At 30.6% G+C, this 15,066-nt stretch overlaps 2 protein-coding genes across 2 annotated transcripts in view; both read left to right on the top strand.

The window, feature by feature from the left end:
* Window positions 1-1,397: 1,397 nt before the first annotated feature.
* On the top strand, window positions 1,398-2,729 carry LOC111037626. Its single transcript, XM_022320295.1, has 2 exons — window positions 1,398-1,575; window positions 2,065-2,729. Exons 1-2 carry the CDS (start codon window positions 1,398-1,400, stop codon window positions 2,727-2,729), a joined length of 843 nt encoding a protein of 280 aa, XP_022175987.1.
* A 5,926-nt stretch (window positions 2,730-8,655) lies between these two features.
* Window positions 8,656-15,066, top strand: part of LOC111037624 (corticotropin-releasing factor-binding protein) — a 42,003-nt gene continuing 35,592 nt past the window's right edge. Inside the window, exon 1 of the mRNA XM_022320293.1 lies at window positions 8,656-8,791. Within this exon, the coding sequence (XP_022175985.1) occupies window positions 8,726-8,791 (66 nt within the window). The 5' untranslated portion in view covers window positions 8,656-8,725. The remainder of the gene's footprint in view (window positions 8,792-15,066) is intronic.

Below are 15,066 nucleotides of genomic sequence, written 5' to 3'. Positions count from 1 at the left end.
GTGTGCATGGTCGCTCTGTACAAATGTGGCATAATTTGGTTTTCTGCCACGCTAAAAAAAATTTGGATCGAGTAGTATTATAGTTACATATCTAGGCTGTACCACTAAACCGTCCCGGAAATGACGTCTTCGTCTCGACCATGGCTGCGTCATGTCTGAATAGCTTATAGTTTCCAAAGTTATTTATAAATAATGTACCTAGAAAATATATTGTTATCAAACTATTTTTTTTTTTATTATAACGTTTTAAACCACAAATATTTTTATTTGGGGCATAATAGTGCAGCGCAGTGAGGATTTTCCCCTTGATCAGATAAACTACAACCTACGTCGGACAGTATAGTAAGGACAGTAAATTTTTTCATTTTGATAAAACTAACGATACATTATATTTGGTCGTTTCTGCAGTTTATTGTTTTGTATGCTTAACATTAATTTTTATCATTTACTTTTCGAATTCACTGTGACAGAAAACCATCTACTACACTGGTCAAATCAATCGTGGTTTTTATAGTAATGTGGTGCCCGTAAACGGTTCTGTCCTGCTTAATGCTTATCATTATTTTTATTTTTATTTGTCAATTTAGTTTGAATAATAGTGGTATAGTATACATACATAATATACAGAATGAAACAGAAAGACATGACAAATTATATAACTTTTATTTTAGCCAATATTAAAAATTGTTAAAAAAAAAAATAATATAGTAATTAAACATAGTATTTGTAGTACCTTCAATATAATTTTTTATTTAATACCGATGATAAAAATTTAAAAATGGCCATTTTATAAATCTAATTGTTGGATACATTTTGGTGATAAATCGTTGATTTAAGTCAAGTAGCTTTTTTCAATTTTTTTTAAATATCAATAATGTTTTGGAGTAAGTTAATTTAAAATATAATAACTTTTTCAAAATATTCTGTTTGATAATGTCCTGAACTATGTATGTTTCTTAAATTATTTATTAAAAAAAAATTTTCACAACTTGTGTCATTACGTTCTAACTAGTATCCATTTTTAAAAATATTTTTTAGGTCTTTTTGTTACGACTTGTATATATATTTGTATATTTTACAAACTCTAAATAATATGCAACGATAAAAAAGGGTACATCTGGACAGACTGTTTAAAAAGAGTGGGGGTGGAAAAACTTTAATAATCTCATAGTTAGGAACCTAATATCGTATCATATTATATTATGTGATACTCAATATTAGAACATTCAAAATATTTCTAATAATATGTTATTCAAAACTTATAGTATTAAACTCAATAATTTGAACCGTTTTGACCGACGAAAACCTTCTCCTCTTGTACATAATTTTAGTTGAATGTATTTGTTATATTATACGAATATATTCTTAAAATGTTAATTGTTTTGCAGAGCTGTAAAATGTTTTCCCTGACCAAGCTAGCGTACTGTGTTTGCGATGACGACGAAAGAACATTTTATAACGATTTAGAGACGTTACAAATCGATATTCAACCTTGTTGTATCGATGTATTGAGATACCTAAAGAACGAGACAAAATCAAATATTATGGATGACGATATTGATTTAAACTATGACGGTAAATGCAAAGACAACGTAGGTAAACGATATGACATGAACGAATATAAATGCTAAAAGCGACTGCAGTACAGCAAACTTTAATACTGTCGCACAACACACCCTTCTTCACACAATCCAGCCACTGTCACTGATTTGTCGTTTAAATCAAAAGTTAAATACTTCTCTGGTCGATCACTTTTATATAATCTCTTAATCCGAGCCTGCGCATACGATATCGATCGATCGTATTAGTGCATATAATAATAATGCTCGTGAATGGGGGTGGGGATTTTAAGCTCCTCAAGTATTTATTCAAATAGTAGTCCCAAGACTTATCGGAAAGCTTTTCCTAAAAATGTCATTTAATATATGTGTATTATAATAGTCAAGAGTTATATTTTTTTTTTTGTAGGGTCAACCACCATCCCACCCCACTTCAGTACCATTTCATACCACCTGTTCTCGTTTCAAGCCACACCGTTCGACGACGGTTACAAATACGATACAGCAAATTCGATGAGCGAAAAAGCCGCAGCCAGTGGACATTTGGAGTGCTTGGCGTTCGCCGAAAGCCGCGGGTTCCCATGGACGCGAACCATATGCACCCAGGCGGCCGCCAACGGACGGCTCGAGTGCCTTAGGTACGCGCGCGACCGGGGCTGTCCATGGGACGTGTCGGTATGCGAGCACGCCGCGGCCAACGGCCACTTGGAGTGCCTGCGGTACGCGCGGGAGCACGGTTGTCCGTGGGACTGGCTCGTGTGCGAGAAAGCGGCCGGCCGCGGCCAACTCGAGTGTCTGGCGTACCTCTGGGACAACGGGTGTCCGTGGGACGTGTCCACGTGCGAGGCGGCCGCGGCCGGTGGGCACACCGACGCGTTGCGGTACGCGTACGAGCACGGCTGTCCCTGGGACTCGGCCACGTGCCGGGAAGCCGCTGGCCACGGCCACCTAACGTGCCTGGTGTACGCCCACGAAAACGGATGTCTCTGGGACAGCACGACATGTGAAGCGGCCGCAGCCGGTGGCCACCTAAGCTGTTTAATGTACGCGCACGAGAACGGCTGCCTTTGGGACATGTCAACGTGTGACGAGGCTGCGTCAAACGGGCACGGCCAATGTCTGGAATACGCGTTAGAAAACGGTTGCCAGTGGGACGGATGCATTCCGTGAACATTACCTCCATAGTTTTACAATGTATATATTGTATTATAATTTATGATTACCGTCATTAGGTATAATATAGCTTATACAATTTATTTTTAAGCAAATATTACGTCAGAGTGATAATTGTATTTGTTTTTTTAGGCATTTTTTAGTCATTTCGCTGGACTGTTAGTCTTCGCAAAATCTCATTCTTATCACTTTAACGGTGAAATGTGGACTACGATGTTTTCTGCAATTACAAGCTGATTAATTCGGTGTTGAACTCTGAGAACACACTTGCCTGGACAGAAGATTTTGTTAGAAGAGTGAAACTCAGTTTTTATAAGATTTTTGTATGCTCGAATTACAAACTCTAGAGGGACAATAAATAATAACGTTACGTTTGGATTTTTGTGATATTAAACTATATCTATTAGAAAAATGTAGTATTTTATTTTGGAATTAAATCCACAACGCGTTTAATGGCACAAGTCGATTACGATTGAAATTGTTTTTAAAATTATCAATTAATAATACAAATATTTTTAATTCCGTGTTTTATTTTATTGCCCTACGCGGTGTAGCATGAATAAAGAAGTAATCAAAATTGTATTTTTATTAATTGTAGCTGTTTTTTCCGATTGATAAAATACCATTTGGCATTTTGAAGAGTCTTAAATACGTCATTGTAATTCAATTAATTATTTTATACTTTAATTCTTTACTTGTTTAATGAATATTCTATATTCAATGACTTCAATTAAATCAACGTTGATTAAAATACAAGGTTTGTTCATTTCTTCGAAATGTATATAGTATAGTCATTTATTATCCTGATTCTAATTATACATGGAAATATTGCTCACTGTATTTCTTATACAATTATACATTTAATACTAATTATCCTACTGAATTACCAAACTATATACATTTCCAAGAGCGACCCAATGTAACAAATTGATACATAAAAACTATAAGGACCATACCGAACGCATTTAAAGATTTTTGAACTGTTTTGAAGATTTTATGTGTAGTGAATTCACAGCCAAGCTCGAAAAGAGCGTTAAGCCGTATGGTAGGGTATAAGGACTTATGGTATAGATCGTGTTTGCAGGTTACGGGTAGCAGGTGTCCCTACTCCTTACTCACTTTATAGCTAGGAGTTTACCGGGAAATATTGAATACCCGACCGCAGACAGCTGTCCCATTTGATAATCCACATTGGACTGCTTCTCTTTAAGTTTGGGGAGGCAGTAATGTCACATTTTGAGCTGAAGAAAAAGTGGCAGGAATAAAATAAGTCCCGATTTTTAGTGACGAATCCTCGGTCTACCGACACTTGTTCCTCTACCAACTATAACCCCTCCTCCCTTCAAAATGCTAATGGTCATAATGGCCGATGTCTGAAATAAAAAAATAAAACAAATTCACTATGGATATGCTTATCCTCGCCGGGTGGTCACGGCATAGGCCACTTACCCATGACGCTTTGTGGAGTAAAACCATGAGCTTACATACATGAGAAAAGCCGTGGCTGTATCGAATGTCATATTTAAAAAAAAAAATTATTTTATAATACGGAACGATCCCATTAAATACGTACTAGTACTAGTGTACAACTAGTAGTGCAGTATAAAATTAATGCTTAACGGGAATTATAGGCTTTTTTTATTAAAGCGAAAAAGAAGGGTCGGCATTGGCAATGCGCATGAGACGAGTAATTGGAGAGTTAAGATAGTATTAGCCGGGCATTAGCTATAAATGTCTCCGGGACAAAGCGGTGAGTGACACAGTTCCGGTACTGGCTCGCCTTCTCCCTTAAGTCGGGAGGATATATAGATAATTCCCTACCGTGTCCTACAAATGTGACATGTCCTACCAATGACGTATTATAATTGAGAGGTCGGGGAGGGAGCATATCACTCACGAGGGCTCCCTCACACAGTTTTAGTTGTGGGGCATATGGTCACCGATCGGGCATTAGTTTCGTCTGAGTTGTAGGGTGTCAGAACGATTGGGATCGTCAGCACTCTGCCCCAAACAGTACGCAGGATACTGCCACCGCGATGATCATAGTCCTTACACCACTTACGGCTGTGGGATAAAAATTAAAAAACAACAAAAATACTAACCGCTGGTCTGTCTATCAGGTTCGCCCAGTGGAATGCACCTACATAGGTAATGTTCACACGGCTAAAACCACGTAATTTATGTCTTCAATAATTGTCATGTTACGTGAAGGTATTTTAAACATTAAAAATATATACAATAAAACACGTATAGAACCAAAAGTATTTAACGATATTTTTTAAATATTTATATACATATATGTAATGTATACATTATCGTATTTCCGCAATTCGTAAGTAGTACGTACCTCTCACAAGCCCGGGCCGTGACTTATACGTTATTTAGGGATTGGGCCGCAACTCAACAACACCGGTCCACTGTTGTTTTCAATTAGGCTCAGAGCTATGAAAAAGTTGTATGGAATTCCTAGTAATCATTATGATTTTATACAAATAACAGTTTTTTTTAAAACTTCTTTATTATAAATACGAATTGAGACAAAAAATATATATTTCTAAATTTAGGATGTTGTAGAGTTTTAATTATTCGAAACTTTAAAAAAAAAATGAATGGTTTTTTAAAATAAATATAGTATAAAAATTGTATTTAATTGTTTTTAACAGTGTAGCGTTTTAATGATAGTAAAAAAAAGTAAAAATTATTCTTAAACAATTTCATTTGATAAAATATTAAAAACTTTCAGTTTTGCAAAAGACTCATATAGTTTGTATTATTTTAAAACCGTGGTTAAATAAAATTAATGTGAGGTAATATTTAAAATATTGCCTTGCCTACTTATTAGAGAAGTTATTTATTATTTACGAGGTTAAGTTATTATATAATTTTTGTTGTTGTCGGTTTTACTCGTATTTTGCTGACTCATATAAATAATAAATAATACTTTTTACTTAAATAAGGGCAAATCTAACCTCGGCTTGCGAATTGCGATTAAGATTATTATTGTAAACTTGGCCAGGAAATAACAGGTAATGCAAAAACGTCAATTGTAATTTGTGACTTCGGCTTTGAGTCTCAACGAACACTTTAATATTTAACTCTTACTAAATATATTATAACATACTCGTAAATATTCAGTCGTCGAATGATTTGATTCAAAGTAACACAAACAGAAATCTATATTAAACAAAATGTCAATGAACATTCAAGAACATTAAAGAAAACATAATTATTGTATAAATCTTACTGTAGATATAAAGGTAAAAACATTTTTTATTAAATAAGCAATTAATATAGGTACACATATTGAGTATACAATATTTAAGTATTTATAAACAGATTTAAATTAAATGAAAATCGCAGTTTTTGATCTCAAAAAAAAAAAAAATTAATTAAAAATCGCCAGAGGGATAAATGTTTTTTTTTCGTTTAAATAACCAATTTGAATTTCAAATGTCACATCTATAAAAATAATGTGAATTTTCTATATATTTATTTTGACACAACGAAAACTTACAAAGAACTTTGTAATCAGTTTTCAAGGCTTAGCTATTAATATTGAAAATGTCATACATTTTTAACTACAAAATATTTTGTAAATGTTTGTGATTTTTATGATGTTTGTCGATTTGACTTCAACTACCTACACAAAACATTCAATTCGTTCGTGAACGTCGACAAGAAAACGGTTTGATTGAGAATCGCTGATAATCAAATGGAGTGCGCAATGTATGTGAAGAGAACGGTAAACATCCACCGTTATCCAGTATCCTGATGAGTGATGACCGATTGAATAAATATCATGGTTAACCGCTATTATATAGGCAACAAAAACCATGTAGATGACATTCGATGCTTGCCTTGATACTGTGGTAGGTACAATGTTTGTCACTTTAACCGTGGTATGAATTCGTTGACCGTGATCCACAATCCCTATTGTATTACGATATGTCAATAAGCTACATATAATCGAGATACTTCCGTCATCGGTATGTTGTCAGGCTTAGAAAACGTGAACGCCACACTGTTACATTATTTTTCCTCCTTGTCCACCGTACCGTTTGATTTTTGATTAAACCGTTTACACGTACCCAGTCGTCCACGAGTGAGTATAATATTATAATGGTGTGCTGTCAAGGCCGCATGCAGAAGTATAAACCGAGATTGGGCCAAAGGCCACAGTGAAAAGTCTCTAATAATACAGCACATATTATTTATTTTTTATTTTTACAAGTGATAATAGAATTATTAATGTCAACTAAAATAGCGGATCAACTAACGTACCCCCCTCCCCTTCCCACTAACAGCACCATTGTTAAGTCATTCCAGCAGGCGAGTCTTATACCTACTTATATTGTTAATATAGGAAATATGTGAAATCTATGATAATAATACCATGAGCCCTGCATGTTGGAGGCAACCTAAACTGCACTCGTTCTTTGGATTCACTAATGTTATTCACACTCTCTACGGCCACAATATTGACTTTACTTAAAATGTATTGTACTTAAAACGTACAAAATTTTATATTTTGATGGATGTCTCCAAAGACAAAAAGATTTAAACCTTGGAAAAATAATTATATAATGATCTATATGATGGTTTTTAGAATAATACTAACAACACAGTAAACACTATTTATCGTCTCTTTGTGTATATCTATTGAATTATTTGTATTATTTATTATGTACCTATTATATAACATAATATAATACACATTATAGGTTAGTAAAATCTAACCAAAATCTTGGTAAAATAGTCGCTTAATGTGAGTTAGTAAATTATTAGTGGTTATATGGTTAAAAATTAAAACATAATTTAAGCATAAATAGGCAATGAGTTACATAAACACCCTGTATGAATATAAAAGCGATATTAGGTATTAGAACCTTGATAAAATAAATAATTTTAAAATTGACATAGGTGTTTGCAGCCTTCGATCAATTATTATATGAAAAACATTTTTTAGAGACTGGGGGCCACTGGTGATATATCTTATACTGGTTAGTAAACTACCTAGACATATTCAGAATGTTCACATCCTGGTGATTACTATATTTACTTGTTTTGCCAAACCATACTTAAGACAAAAAATGTACCTATAATATTATAAATGTTGATATAGTTTCAAGTAAAATCATAGCCTATAAAAGTGCATTTTTCAGAAAGGTTAGATAACAAGAGGAGGAGTCAGGGAACAGATATTTTAAGGGGATATTTGCTCCCTGGTTCATAATGTGCAAAATATTTTTGGTCATATTACCCCCTATAAAAAAATCCTAGATACGCCACTGGATCTGAGTCACAATCTAAAACAAGTTTGGCATTGCTCGCTAGGTAGGCCATGCCCCCTCGGTCACCCCTATGTGCACGCGTATGGATTAATAAATGTAAATAAATTCAATGTAAATATGTACGATTGTAGTAAAAATAATTTTAATGACAGAAAATAAACTATAAAAAGGGATGAATAATAATTATATTACATAGTATCAATATGAATATGAATATATAAACTATGTAATTGTGGTTGTTAGAATATCCATATCAAAAAGTGCCATTTAAAAAAATTTCTTCCTTCCTCCACTAGCTGTCGAGATCTAATGAATACGTCTTTGAGTTGGTACATATATATTATATATTATATATATATAATATCAGTTTATTTAATCGTAAATAAAGTTTAACGATATTGTAACACAATTTTATATTATAAGTTATAAGTTATAAGTTTATAACATACTAACATAATATATAGGTAAGTAATATTAAGTTATTGTAATATTGTGGTGTGATGTGGAACTATCTTTGCGACTAGATTTTGCGACCGCGTGCTGTCGCCCCCTTTGCGTCATCCAAGAGGGGTTGGTACTCGGGGGTGGGTGGCGGTAGCCGCGGTGGTTGTATAAAAGGGTAGTCGGCATTTGGACACTGTCATTTGTACCGAAACCACGTATCGCGGGACACGCCGTCGGGAACCACACGTTTTTACCACCATGAACCATCTGTTGCTGATTGTCGCCATCCCAGTACTCGCCACCGCATTCGCCGCTCACATTCAAGTACTTGAAACAATAATAATAGTATTATAATATGATTAATTTAATTTAAAAAAAAGAGAGATGTAATATTGTATTATTTTATTTTTTTCGTTATTACATGGTGTAAATAATCGTGCTATATTTGTTGTTGTTATTGCTGTATTACTATTGTTTTCATACAAATACAAAACACACTAACGACAGAAATGTATCATAGGCTCTTACGTATCTCTATCTACATAGATCCATTTTGAATAGTTTACTATAAACTATATCAATACTATACCAATATAATTATATTTATTATTCTTCAGATGGTTGAATTGAATAATTTCCGATTTTAAAGGGATTTCACTAAATCATATAATACATCAAATAAATAAATAATTATTAATACATAGCTCACGTGGAGTATAGACTACTTAATATTTCATTTAAATGTCAGATTCATATTATAATTAATCAGAGTTTGTAGATAGTTTTTATTAAACATTAAATTATTAGAAATTTTAGATGTAAATATTTCTTTTAATTAAAATTCCTAGGTAACTTTTGTCTATTTCTATACTGTATAGTATATTATATGTTGAGGTTTTATTATAAGTATTTACTAATAAGTAATAAAACGAAGAAGAGGAAGTATTTGATTTTATAGTTTAAATTGCAGATGAATAGCTAAATGTAGGTACGCATATCAAACAAACTTTGATGAAAAATAAAGCATTAGTTTTTAATTTATTATGTATTTTCATCAAAAACCCAAAATTGAATTAAGTACTTTAAATTCTATTTAAATTTAATTATTTTTATTTATAATATAATAAAAGTTGTAAATTAATTTTCAATAATTTAAAAGTTTATTCATAAAATAATAATTTTATGTTAATTATTTTCACCATAAGTTCAGTAAGTTGATTTCTAATACTATACAGAAAGTTACATTTTCACAATTTTTACTTAAAACCTAAGACAAAATATCATGTTATTACTATGTTTTGTTTTTAACCATAGTAAAGTTTATTTAAATGGTGAGAATTGATCTAAGTTTTCCTGACTTACGTAAATTGACTTAAAATCTGTTTAGTAAAAAAATATACATTTAAAAGTTCTAAGTTCTTGAAAATAGTTTTAATATGACATTGCAGAAATGTTCTTTGATAAATCATTGCATATGTTATTTTAGTCTCAGAGGCTTAGCCGGTTTATCAAATCTATTTTTAATAATATTTTATAATTATTAGTAATACGGTTGGTTGAAATAATTTTTTTCAATAATATCGAATGAATTTTAGTAGCCCATTGTGTTTAATGTATTATAGTTATTAACATATAAGTCAATACCATCGTACAGTAGAACAGAGTTAATGGGATCGTGCTATAAGTAGCTTGAAATTAGTCTAAATTAGTCAAATGTTTTTAAAATGTATTTGATTATAGAAATTAATAATATTCATAATGATGACTATATGATCCCTACATCAATAATTTTTGTTTAAATATCCGGTGTTTTGTTCAAATTTGAACTTCAGACATTCATTAAAAATATTTGGTTTTTGTAAAATTGTTTTTCCGTTTACATTAAATGTACATTGTGTATACCTAGGTAAAAGAGGTTTAATGCTCTGGCTTAAATACGAGTACTATGTATAATTATTTTTCAATTTTTCCAATCCAAGTAGTTAAGGTGTGTAGTTTGAAAAAAATACGTACCTAATTGTAGTATTTGTTCAAAACCATATTTTGATCAACTATTATAAGTAGGTAGGCAGGTACACATATGCTCTCATACAGAGTTGCATAGCGTTTGATAGGTTTATATTGTGTTTATCAGATAGTAATATTATATACACTTATTTTATTCTCCCCCAAGTATAAAACGTTTAGAAAATAGTAGTTAGTACATTTAGAAAAATATTATAATTGAATCTATAAGAGTTTTAATATTTATTTCGTTAAATTAAGAGATTGAAAAAATAGTGCGATACTGATGTGTTCAGCGTGCAGTGAATGCCAGCGAAAAAAAGATTTCACGTTTATTTGTGTTTATGTGTAATCCTGTGCACTTGTGATGTAGTTGATTGTTGAAGTGGTTAGTAACTAGGGAGCTATAAAATAATAGTACTTAGATTGTTTACAGTGCAATACATAATAGTAAACAATTAGGGCTCGCCAATCAGTCAATCGGGACGGATCGATTGATCGATTTTTAGAGGAATATTGGTCGATCGTATTAAAAGTAAATTATACCAATTGCTCACTTGCGTAAACTTAAACACACTTTTTTAAATAGCTGACTTGTTGAAAATGTTGCCGCATCTTGCCATAAAATATAAATGAATATGTATACTGTAGGTATGCGTTGTATCGCATTATTATCAATTTGTTTCTTAGAATATCTAATATCTACTGATAAATAATAAATATAACTAATCATACTAACCATCAATAGATAAAGATAGGTATGTATTTTCAAAAGTATTTTAATACTGATCAAATAAATAATTGGGTTTTGAGTAGAAATACAGATACTTTTTGAACAAATATTTTCTTTTACTTATTTTTATAGTATCTTCGCCAAGTTGTGTACAATTCATCCAGTACATAGTATGTATATATAGTGAACTCTCTAAATTACATTCTGATTGAAAACAGTGATGAACTGATGATGGGGAGGATGAGGGATCAAGTACTCCTTCCTACCAGTAATTTTAAAATTTAAAATTGTATTAAAATTATAATTTTAAAAATTATAAGTCACTTTGAAAGCTTGTGTAGCACTCTAACAATAAAAATAATAAACTGTTAAGATAAATAAAATAAATAATTACATTTATACAACGCTATAAATGATTTTAAAGCAAGTTTCGTAGGAAAACTTTTTTAAAATAATAATGTGTAGTGCAGGTAATTTTAAACTACTGATTTTTTATTATAGGTAAATGTACAGACAAACAATAAGATATAGTAGCCTTTAATTAACAAAATATAAACTAAACAAAATATTATACTGTGTATTTGAAAATACTGCAGAACAATTAGTAATGGAACGTTTTATACATTTTTCAAAGCATTTACAAAAAGTATTTGGATTGTAATACAAATACTTTTGAATAGTATTTATTTAAAATGCAACTAAAATACGTATCTAATAATTTTAATAAACAACTTTACAATAATGCATATTAAAAGGAAACTATACTGCAGGCAGGACAGTGATGTATATTTGTTTCTTTCTGAGTCTATTTTCCTTACTTCCCGCGGTAATCACAGCATGTTTGACGCGAAATGCTTTAATAAAAAATCTGATTTTATCACTTAAAATTAAAGAGAAATCCAACAGGGTTTGACCTGTAATTTCGGACTGAACATCATGACGGCCAAACACTATGATTCATCTATAATGTTATACCTGCAGAAAATAAGGTTTTTTAAACTTAGTATTTCCGAGAAAATCTGGTGTATTGTCACGAGAAGAAAATAAGGGTATGGACTCAGGAGGTAAAATTATTATATACCTACAACTTGGATAATTTTTTTATCATAAAATATTATTATCGATATAAATATATATTATATAATGTACCAAATAAGAATACAGTAACAAAAATCCAATAATTGAATATGTTGAAAACTATGGGTACTATTTTTATTTTATTTTAAATTAAAAATTGATATACGGTGCTTGGTACCTATAAAATTAATTTGTATTGTAATGCACCAATAGATAAATTTGATACTTTTGTACTTCATATTATTTTATCTTTGTTTGAGTTCCAATTATTTAACTTAGTATCTTGACAATTAATTATCCCGATGTTACCTATCGAAATCGAAGATGACTGGAGACACAAATGAAATAACAGTTTTTAAGTTGTTAGTATAAATATTTATTTAATTATTATGGAATGAAAACCAATTTAGATGGGGTATTTTAAAATATGAATATCATATATGTCTACGTAATGTATATAATGTATATTTAACTATTTAACATGCTCAGAGTGGGCTTTTCTATTTTTTACAATTGCATAAAATAAAATATTATGTATTCTTAAGTTACATTACATATTCTACCTCCAAATTCATATCTATTTGTTTATTATAAAAACACTTTTATGCCTCTAAAAAGTTTTTTCAAACTTAAAACGTCTGTTATTTTTATATAGTTTTTGTAATTTTCTTTCAACTTTCCAATCTGTAGACAGAACTTTATGAATACAACTTTTTTTGAACACTTTCATTGCTTCAAAAAGAGTTTTCTGAAGAAAAACAACATTACTGTTGAACACATATGTGTCTGTCTCATGAATAGGTATAAAATAAAATATTTTCAAGCATTGAATATAAGTTTTAAAAAAAACAATACGTAAACGTACCTTGGTGACGATAACATGCCTTTAACCGTTTCAAATGTATCTTTTCTTGTTTATAAAAGTGAATCCATTAACTCGTTGTTGCAAGGGCTAGGAAGCATTTAGGCATATATTCGATTAATATTATACTGTATAATTGAGTTATATTTTACCTAGGTGTTTCAAACGAATGAAAAAAATGTTAGTTTTACACAAAATAATATTATAATAGTCCTTAGCCCTTACGTCAATTACTTTCCTACTTATCACAACGCTGCAGTCAACAGTCGTGTTCTACATCTAAACTGTTATTATGATTTTTTTGTTTCAAATAAAAATGTATATGATACATGATACTTAATGTGGGATGTGTCCATATTATTTGTAATTTCTAATAATATTTTAACGAATCATAAATTACATAAGCTTATCATATCAATATGATATCAATATTATACCAATTACCAACCACTGCTTTTTCTACACTTTTGAAAATATTGTAATATTCTCACTATAACGTATTTTTTTATTGCCGACATGGCATTTATAAGATAATGTTTCCTTTGTTAGTTTTAATATAATTGCCGCAATAACCGGAAACAATATGTCGTTAAAAGAGACGTAAAAAAAATTTACTTTAGATGGAAACCTTTTGTTAGGTTATTTACGTTAAGAAACTTTTCAAATTAATAAAGTAAATAAGAAACACACGTCATCATGTCTTACGCTTTACACTAACAAAATGCTAAACCAGAAATTCTTACTGTTCTCAGTGAAATATTTACCGAGGGTGCGAATATTCTTATTATTCGAAACTTTATTATTATTAAAAAATAATTCTGGTGAAATATAATATATGTATTGCAGACATATAATCTTTAATGTGAAAATGGTATTGTATCAAAATTATTTAGTATTGAGCAAATTCAATAAAATGAAACTATTAAAATTTTATAAAAATGTATAATTTAGTATTTAGTAAAGAATTTAATTTGAATTGATAGGAATCTGAAATAAAATAAAACATACAGTTCATTAAAAATATATCGATCGTCATTTTCGATTTTCTAAGCTTTATTAGTTTTCCTTACTATTTTGTTCTAACGAATTATCGATTTTTAATTGAGTCAAAATTAAAAGCAACAGGTACCTGCTATACTTGCCTATGTCCTTCGAATTATTACCTATATTGGTTTGATTTAATGTTCCACTAACGTGTATGACGCGTTAAGTGTATATACTATTTGAGCTGAAAATTGGATGTGAACGTTTATAAATGTTAAGAAAAGTGCCCTTAATAGATGGATTTAACTCCTACAGTTCATCATATTATATGATCTGTCATGAGCACGTACCCTCAGCAGTAAATTGAACGAATGATTTTATCATTTATTTTATTTAGATTACCTATAGGGTTATACATTATTAATAAATATATATTTTTTTATCTATGGCAGGCCTAAGATTACATGTACAGCAGTATCGACATTTTTAGGATTATAAAAAAAATGAGGAATGAGCATTTTTTTTAAATTTAAGTAGATAAAGACGCTATTGTGGTAATTGACAAATAATGTAGCGTCAAATCTATCTCTTTGTGCCCCCTCGTTCGCACTTTAACAACTGAATTATAATATAATATGTATAATCTGTAACCAGTGATCTTTTATACTATTATAAATTGTAATTGACCCAAAATTATCAGAGAAGATTCATAGTAATTGCAAAATGAAACGCGACGCGTGTATGATTGTAGGAATGTATGACGTATGTATGTGTGTGTGTATGTAGTTATGAGTTCATGTTTTTATAAATCTCTACTTATGACCTATATTTTATAAATATGACCGTTCGTGAAATTTGTAAGCACTCTTAGTTTGTACAAAAGAAAATGAAATATTTTCCTTTTCTTTACACAATTATTATAGGTAGTTGATTGTTTAT

Source organism: Myzus persicae, unplaced genomic scaffold, assembly GCF_001856785.1.
Source record: "Myzus persicae strain clone G006 unplaced genomic scaffold, MPER_G0061.0, whole genome shotgun sequence".
In the NCBI taxonomy this organism is placed as follows: Eukaryota; Metazoa; Arthropoda; class Insecta; order Hemiptera; family Aphididae; genus Myzus; species Myzus persicae.
Note: the sequence above shows the minus strand (reverse complement) of the source record. Positions and strands in the feature narration are given on the sequence as shown.

Excerpts from the sequence above, each read along its gene's own strand:
- LOC111037626 (XM_022320295.1), top strand. The coding sequence starts at position 1,398 with ATGTTTTCCCTGACCAAGCTAGCGTACTGTGTTTGCGATGACGACGAA. Across the intron at positions 1,576-2,064 it reads TATTGATTTAAACTATGACG|CAAATTCGATGAGCGAAAAA; the intron begins GTAAATGCAAAG and ends AATACGATACAG.